The 8,867-nt window shown below is 46.9% G+C and overlaps 1 protein-coding gene across 2 annotated transcripts in view; it reads left to right on the top strand.

The window, feature by feature from the left end:
• Positions 1 to 244: 244 nt before the first annotated feature.
• The window catches only part of LOC140196478 (single-pass membrane and coiled-coil domain-containing protein 1-like), a 43,276-nt gene continuing 34,653 nt past the window's right edge, over positions 245 to 8,867 (top strand). Inside the window, exon 1 of one of the 2 annotated variants that reach the window (XM_072255754.1) lies at positions 245 to 528. In XM_072255754.1, coding sequence (XP_072111855.1) covers positions 395 to 528 — 134 coding nt within the window. In that variant the 5' untranslated portion in view covers positions 245 to 394. Of the gene's footprint in view, positions 529 to 6,550; positions 6,680 to 8,867 lie in introns of those variants that run through there. The other variant, XM_072255756.1, reaches the window with a different exon arrangement.

Raw genomic sequence — 8,867 nt, 5'->3', positions numbered from 1 at the left:
ATGACTGTGACACATGCTGCAGCTTAGAATCAGATGTAATCACTTTTATTTTTAGATTTCATAAACAACAGGCTCAGATTTCAAAGATGGCCATCTTAACTAACAACTTTAAAATAGTCTTCATTAATTAGTTATTTGATATACACATGAAATTGTTCTCTAAAGGACTGTAGAAGCCCCTCCAGCTCAAAGCTTTAATACAGGAGACGGTGCATTGCAAGTCACTGAACTGATCATTAACCGTTCTATTTTTTTCAGAGTTTAAAATAGGTGCTACTGAGAAGTTGCCTTGGGACATGGCCAACTCGTCCCCTGCACAGCTGTTTCACCTAGTCTGCTCACTCAACTGCCCGTGTGTTGTAGGGCCGCAGCTTGCTAGCAGATCTGTTGGAGGATGAGGAGGTGGGCCACAGAGACAGAGAGGAAGGGAATGGAGGTGGAGAAGCAGGAAGGTGCAACCAAGAGCCAAAAGTCAAAGGCTTCTTTCGAGAGGGTGTCCATGGACCTTCTCCGCCATAGGATTGGCAGGTATAGTATAAGTCGTAATAGTCACTTTGCTCGGCAAGCAACAGTTCTGTGAGGCAGAGGGGGGGGGGCAGGGGAAGTGTCTTCTGGACATGGTTCACTTCTTTGGATCTTCTAGACCTTCTGTGGAATGACGAGCTTTGTGAATCAAAGCTCTCTGATCCAACCAGCAAGTCAATGCCACCTTAAACTAGAGGATTGATATTGGGGGAGGGGAACTGTGCCAAATTGAAGTAATCAGAACTTCAGAGTCAGCAGTTTATGAGATTTTTGAGAAGTCAGGACTCGTGGACACTTAACTCTGGAGCATCCGTGTGGCATTGTACCAGAGGGGGTTGATTGACAACTAACTGCAGAGTTTGTTTACTCATAGTAGTTACCCCCAAAATTAGAACAGAATGAATTTTAACATAAATGGAAGCAGGAGTAAGCCATTCCGGCCAAGCTACAGCAGAAAACAAGTGCTGAGCTGCCGAGTCCTTCCAGCAGTCTGCTCGTCGCTCCTGGTCCCATCATCTGCAGTTTCTGGTCCACACTGCTTCACCTTTCACACAGAGACACCAGGCCAACAATTAACCTGGTTCATCTTAGCTGAACATCCTTTTTGGGTAGGAACAGGCACAGATCCTTCCAAATTACCATCCGTCCAAACGAGATGGGAATATCTGTATTGGTGATGGGATGAGGACAACGGGTGAAGGTGTGTCCTTTGGAAGGATATCTATCCCCTTATAACTTCAGGAGATTTGTTGTTTTCAAGAAAGGCCTCGAACAAAGGAGGTAGTGTTGGGATGGTTCAATGTTTGTATGTAAAAAGTTTCACCACCAAAACAGAGGATTTGAAGATTTAAAACAAAAAACAGAAAATATTGGAAATACTCAGCACGACAGGCCACAGCTGTGGGAAGAGGAAGAAAATTAAAGTTTCAGATCAAAGACTCTTCATCAGAACTAGGAAGGAGACAAATGAAGTGTTAAACAGGGAGAATGGGAGAGGGGGGAATGTCTCCGATAAGACTGTCTGATCTGCCTTCTGCTGCAGAAGGTTTTAGATTATGAGGACACGCAGTCCTCGTTTATTGTCATTTAGTAATGCATGCAGTAAGAAATGATACAATGTTCCTCCAGTAGATATCACAGGAACATATCCGTGAAATTCGTGCAGCGCGGCAGATTTAAAAGGGCAGACATCCTGCTTCGGGTTTGATTCGAAGAAGGAGTCTGAGAGTCTGAGTGGGAGTGCCGAGAAAGACATTTTTGAAATTTTCGTTATTTTTTTTCTCCAACGGCGTTCTGAGAGGCGGGACTGCGCAGGCATGTGACGTCGGGCTGTGCAGTGCGGCAGATTTAAAAGAAACAGAGCCTCATAGAGTGGGCAGCGTAGTTTGCGGGCTGCGGAGTGAGCCGGGAGCAGAGTGAAGACTTAAGGGCTTCGGCTCAACGGGCTTAGGCGGAAACAGGCGAGGAAGGTTTGGCATTCATTTTCTGTTGTTATTTGAGGAGAGGGGCAGTATGAGTGTGAGGGCAGTTTGCTGTTCTCGGTGTCGGATGTGGGAGGCCCTGGAGTCTCCAAGCCTCCCGGATGTCTACATCTGCGCCAAGTGCATCGAGATGCAGCTCCTAAGGGACCGCGTTACGGAACTGGAGCTGCAGCTCGATGACCTTCGTCTGGTCAGGGAGAGTGAGGAGGTGATAGAGAGGAGTTGCAGGCCGGGGCCACGGGAGGCAGACAAGTGGGTCACGGTTAGGAGGGGGAAGGGGAAAAGTCAGGTAATAGGGAGTACCCCGGTGGCTGTGCCCCTTAACAACAGGTACTCCTGTTTGAGTACTGTTGGGAGGGACAGCTTACCCGGGGGAAGCGACAGTGGCCATGCCTCCGGCACAGAGTCTGGCCCTGTAGCTCAGAAGGGTAGGGCAAGGAAGAGGAGGGCAGTTGTGATAGGGGACTCAATAGTAAGGGGGTCAGATAGGCGATTCTGTGGACGCAGTCCAGAGACCCGGATGGTAGTTTGCCTCCCTGGTGCCAGGGTCCGGGATATTTCTGATCGAGTCCAAGATATCCTGAAGCGGGAGGGTGAGGAGCCAGAGGTCGTGGTACATATAGGTACTAATGACATAGGTAGGAAAAGGGATGAGGTCCTGAAAGGAGAATATAGGGAGCTAGGAAGGGAGTTGAGAAAAAGGACCGCAAAGGTAGTAATCTTGGGATTACTGCCTGTGCCACGCGACAGTAAGAGTAGGAATGCGATGAGGTGGAGGATAAATGCGTGGCTGAGGGATTGGAGCAGGGGGCAGGGATTCAAGTTTTTGGATCATTGGGACCTCTTTTGGCGCAGGCGTGACCTGTACAAAAAGGACGGGTTACACTTGAATCCTAGGCAGCGGGGTCTACTGAGGTGACTTTAAACTAGAATGGTTGGGGGGTGGGAATCAAATTAAAGAGGCTAGGCGTGAGGAGGTTAGTTCACAACAGGGGGATGGGAACCAGTGCAGAGAGACAGAGGGGTGTAAAGTGAGGGTAGAAACAAAAAGTACCATGGAGAAAAGTAAAAGTGGCAGGCCGGCAAATCCAGGGCAAGCATTAAAAAGGGCCACTTTTCAGCATAATTGTATAAGGGCTAAGAGAGTTGTAAAAGAGCGCCTAAAGGCTTTGTGTGTCAATGCAAGGAGCATTCGTAATAAGGTGGATGAATTGAAAGTGCAGATTGTTATTAATGATTATGATATAGTTGGGATCACAGAGACATGGCTCCAGGGTGACCAGGGATGGGAGCTCAACGTTCAGGGATATTCAATATTCAGGAGGGATAGACATGAAGGAAGGGGAGGTGGGGTGGCGTTGCTGGTTAAAGAAGAGATTAACACAATAGAAAGGAAGGACATAAGCCGGGAAGATGTGGAATCGATATGGGTAGAGCTGCATAACACTAAGGGGCAGAAAACACTGGTGGGAGTTGTGTACAGGCCACCTAACACTAGTAGTGAGGTCGGAGATGGTATTAAACAGGAAATTAGAAATGTGTGCAATAAAGGAACAGCAGTTATAATGGGTGACTTCAATCTATATGTAGATTGGGTGAACCAAATTGGTAAAGGTGCTGAGGAAGAAGATTTCTTGGAATGCATGCGGGATGGTTTTTTGAACCAACATGTCGAGGAACCAACTAGAGAGCAGGCTATTCTGGACTGGGTTTTGAGCAATGAGGAAGGGTTAATTAGCAATCTTGTCGTGAGAGGCCCCTTGGGTAAGAGTGACCATAATATGGTGGAATTCTTCATTAAGATGGAGAGTGACATAGTTAATTCAGAAACAAAGGTTCAGAATTTAAAGAGGGGTAACTTTGAAGGTATAAGACGTGAATTAGCTAAGATAGACTGGCAAATGACACTTAAAGGATTGACGGTGGATATGCAATGGCAAGCATTTAAAGGTTGCATGGATGAACTACAACAATTGTTCATCCTAGTTTGGCAAAAGAATAAATCAAGGAAGGTAGTGCACCCGTGGCTGACAAGAGAAATTAGGGATAGTATCAATTCCAAAGAAGAAGCATACAAATTAGCCAGAGAAAGTGGCTCACCTGAGGACTGGGAGAAACTCAGAGTTCAGCAGAGGAGGACAAAGGGCTTAATTAGGAAGGGGAAAAAAAGATTATGAGAGAAAACTGGCAGGGAACATAAAAACGGACTGTAAAAGCTTTTATAGATATGTAAAAAGGAAAAGACTGGTAAAGACAAATGTAGGTCCCCTGCAGACAGGAACAGGTGAATTGATTATGGGGAGCAAGGACATGGCAGACCAATTGAATAATTACTTTGGTTCTGTCTTCACTAAGGAGGACATAAATAATCTTCCAGAGATAGTAGGGGACAGAGGGTCCAGTGAGATGGAGGAACTGAGCGAAATACATGTTAGTAGGAAAGTGGTGTTAGGTAAATTGAAGGGATTGAAGGCAGATAAATCCCCAGGGCCAGATGGTCTGCATCCTAGAGTGCTTAGGGAAGTAGCCCAAGAAATAGTGGATGCATTAGTGATAATTTTTCAAAACTCGTTAGATTCTGGACTAGTTACTGAGGATTGGAGGGTGGCTAATGTAACTCCACTTTTTAAAAAAGGAGGGAGAGAGAAACCGGGGAATTATAGACCGGTTAGCCTAACGTCGGTGGTGGGGAAACTGCTGGAGTCAGTTATCAAGGATGTGATAACAGCACATTTGGAAAGCGGTGAAATGATCGGACAAAGTCAGCATGGATTTGTGAAAGGAAAATCATGTCTGACGAACTTCATAGAATTTTTTGAGGATGTAACTAGTAGAGTGGATAGGGGAGAACCAGTGGATGTGGTATATTTGGATTTTCAAAAGGCTTTTGACAAGGTCCCACACAGGAGATTAGTGCGCAAACTTAAAGCACACGGTATTGGGGGTAAGGTATTGGTGTGGGTGGAGAATTGGTTAGCAGACAGGAAGCAGAGAGTGGGAATAAACGGGACCTTTTCAGAATGGCAGGCAGTGACTAGTGGGGTACCGCAAGGCTCAGTGCTGGGACCCCAGTTGTTTACAAGATATATTAATGACTTGGATGAGGGAATTAAATGCAGCATCTCCAAGTTTGCGGATGACACGAAGCTGGGTGGCAGCATTAGCTGTGAGGAGGATGCTAAGAGGATGCAGGGTGACTTGGATAGGTTGGGTGAGTGGGCAAATTCATGGCAGATGCAATTTAATGTGGATAAATGTGAAGTTATCCACTTTGGTGGCAAAAATAGGAAAACAGATTATTATCTGAATGGTGGCCGATTAGGAAAAGGGGAGGTGCAACGAGACCTGGGTGTCATTATACACCAGTCATTGAAAGTGGGCATGCAGGTACAGCAGGTGGTGAAAAAGGCGAAGGGTATGCTGGCATTTATAGCGAGAGGATTCGAGTACAGGAGCAGGGAGGTACTACTGCAGTTGTACAAGGCCTTGGTGAGACCACACCTGGAGTATTGTGTGCAGTTTTGGTCCCCTAATCTGAGGAAAGACATCCTTGCCATAGAGAGAGTACAAAGAAGGTTCACCAGATTGATTCCTGGGATGGCAGGACTTTCATATGAAGAAAGACTGGATGAACTGGGCTTGTACTCGTTGGAATTTAGAAGATTGAGGGGGGATCTGATTGAAACGTATAAGATCCTAAAGGGATTGGACAGGCTAGATGCAGGAAGATTGTTCCCGATGTTGGGGAAGTCCAGAACGAGGGGTCACAGTTTGAGGATAGAGGGGAAGCCTTTTAGGACCGAGATTAGGAAAAACTTCTTCACACAGAGAGTGGTGAATCTGTGGAATTCTCTGCCACAGGAAACAGTTGAGGCCAGTTCATTGGCTATATTTAAGAGGGAGTTAGATATGGCCCTTGTGGCTACGGGGGTCAGGGGGTATGGAGGGAAGGCTGGGGCAGGGTTCTGAGTTGGATGATCAGCCATGATCATAATAAATGGCGGTGCAAGCTCGAGGGGCCGAATGGCCTACTCCTGCACCTATTTTCTATGTTTCTATATCACAGACCAAGACTAAAAAACTGACAAAAACCACATAATTACAACATATAGTTACAACAGTGCAAAACAATACTGTAATTTGATAAAGAACAGACCATGGGCACGGTAAAAAAAGTGTCAAGGTCTCGAAAGTCCCATCATCTCACGCAGACGGTAGAAGTAGGAAGAAAACTCTCCCCGCCATGACCCTCCAGCGCTGCAAACTTGCCGATGCAGCACCCTGGAAGCACCCGACCACAGCCGACTCTGAGTCCGTCCGAAAACTTCGAGCCTCTGACCAGCCCTCCGACACCGAGCACCATTTCTGCCGAGCGCTTTGACCCCAGCCCTGGCAGCCAACAACAGGCAAGGCTGAGGATTCGGGGCCTTCCCCCCCCCCCACCGAGATTCTCGCACAGTAGCAGTGGCAGCGAAGCGGGCATTTCAGAAATTTCTCCAGGTGTTCCTTCACGCTTCTCACATCTGTCTCCATCAAATCAGGATTGTGCACGGCCTCCTACTTCACAGATACCGATATCATTCATCAGAGAGGCCGCGCATGCTGCGTCGCGCCGCCAGTTTCTCCTCTCCCAGGGAATGCAGTGGGAAGACACACATGAGAACATTTTACAGGTACAGTATGTATTCTCTATTACAGAGAAAATCAAGTTGAGTTTATGCACGAGTACATGTCTGCCCAGGTGTAATAGCAATGCAGCATCACAGATGCATATAATCATACAGTGACCATTCACAAAAAACACAGTAAATTAAACACAACTTTTACAAGAAAACAACACTAAAGTCATTTTAGTGCAAAATGGTCAGTCATCATAGTGTTGCTAGACTGTAATGATTAGGGGTTTTGCTGGTTGGTTGAAGAGCTAAATGATTGAAGAGATGTAACTGCTCCTGAACCTTATTAACATTGCCAGCATTTATTTGTCCATTCCTATCTGCCACTGAACAGAAGAAGTTATGAGTCAACCAAGTTGGGAGATTAAACATGATAGATTACCTAGCAACACACACAAAATGCTGGAGGAACTCAGCAGGCTAGGCAGCATCGATGGAAAAAAGAACAGTTGAGGCTTTGGGCCGAGACCCTTTATCAGGACTGGAGGAAAAAAGATGAGTAGATTTAAAAGGTGGGGGGAGGAGAGAAAGAAGCACCAGGTGAAAGGTGAAAGCAGGAGGGGGAGGGGTGAAGTAAAGAGCTGGGAAGGTGATTGGTGAAAGAGATACAGGAGTGGAGAAGGGGAAGTCCAATAGGAGAGAACAGAAGGCCATGGAAGAAAGAAAAGGGGAAGAAGCACCAGAGGGAGGTGATAGACAGGTAAGGAGATAAGCTGAGGGAGGGAAAAGGGAATAGTGAAGGAGAGGGGTGGGGGCATTACCGGAAGTTCGAGAAATCAATGTTCATGCCATCAGTTGGAGGCTACCCAGGCAGAATATAAGGAGTTGTTCCCTTAACATGAGTGTGGCCTCATCATGACAGTAGAGGCCATGGACAGACACATTGTAATGGGAATGAGAAGAGGAATTGAAATGGGTGGCCACTGGGAGATCCCACTTCTTCTGGCAGAATGAGCATAGTTGCTCGGCAAAGTCTCCCAATCTACGTTGGGTCTCACTGATGTACAGAAGGCCACACTGGGAGCACCAAACACAGGATATGACTAAAAGATGAAGTCTTGCCTCACCTGGAAGGACTGTTTGGGACCCTGAATGATAGTGAGGGAGGAGGTGTAGGGGCAGGGTAGAACCTGCTTGCTTGCAAGGATAAGTACCACAAGGAAGATCAGTGGGGAGAGACAAATGGACAAGGGAGTGGTGTAGGGAGCAATCCCTGCAGAAAGCAGGAAGAGTGGGGGGGGGAAATGATGTGCTTGGTGGTGGGATCCCGTTGGAGATGGGGGAAGTTCCAGAGAATTATGTGCTGGATGCGGAGGCTGGTGGTGTGGTAGGTGAGGACAAGAGGAACCCTATCTCTGGTAGGGTGGCGGGAGGTTGAGGGTGAGGGCAGACATGCGCAAAAAGGAAGAGATGCGGTTGAGGGCAGTGTTGATGGCGGAGGAAGGGAAGCTCATTTCTTTCAAAAAGGAGGACATCTCCCTCATTCTGGAATGAAAAAGCCTCGTCCTGAGAGCAGAGACAGAGGAATTGAGAGAAAGGAATGGTGTTTTTACAAGTAACGGGATGGGAAGAGGTGTAATCTGGGTAGCTGTGGGAGTCTGTGGGTTTATAATAGACATCAGTAGATAAGCTGTCTCCAGAAATAAAGACAGAGAGATCGAGAAAGGGGAGGGAGGTGTCAGAAATAGACCAGGTAAGTTTGAGCACAGAGTGGAAGTTGGAGGCAAAGTTGATGAAGTCGACGAGTTCGGCATGGGTACAGGAAGATACCGGTACATGCTTAACATGGACTGTTCCACATAACAGAACTTCCAGTAATATGTCCCCCTTTTCCCCCCCTCTCAATTATCTCCTTGCCTGCCCATCGCCTTCCTCTGGTGCTTCTCCCCACCCCTTATCTTTTTTCCATGACCTTCTGTTCTCTATCAGACTCCCCCTTCTCCAGCCCTGTACCAATCAACTTTCCAGCTCTTTACTTCATCCCTCCCCCTCCAGGTTTCACCTATCACCTTGTGTTTCTCTGTCCCCTCCCCCCACCTTTTAAATCTACTCCTCATCTTTTTTTCTCCAGTCCTGTCGAAGGGTCTTGGCTCAAAACGTCGACTGTATACTTTTTCCACAGATGCTGCCTGACCTGCTGAGTTCCTCCAGCATTTTGTTTGTGTTGCTTTCATTTCCAGTACCT

This window comes from Mobula birostris, chromosome 4, assembly GCF_030028105.1.
Source record: "Mobula birostris isolate sMobBir1 chromosome 4, sMobBir1.hap1, whole genome shotgun sequence".
Taxonomy (NCBI): Eukaryota; Metazoa; Chordata; class Chondrichthyes; order Myliobatiformes; family Myliobatidae; genus Mobula; species Mobula birostris.
Note: the sequence above shows the minus strand (reverse complement) of the source record. Positions and strands in the feature narration are given on the sequence as shown.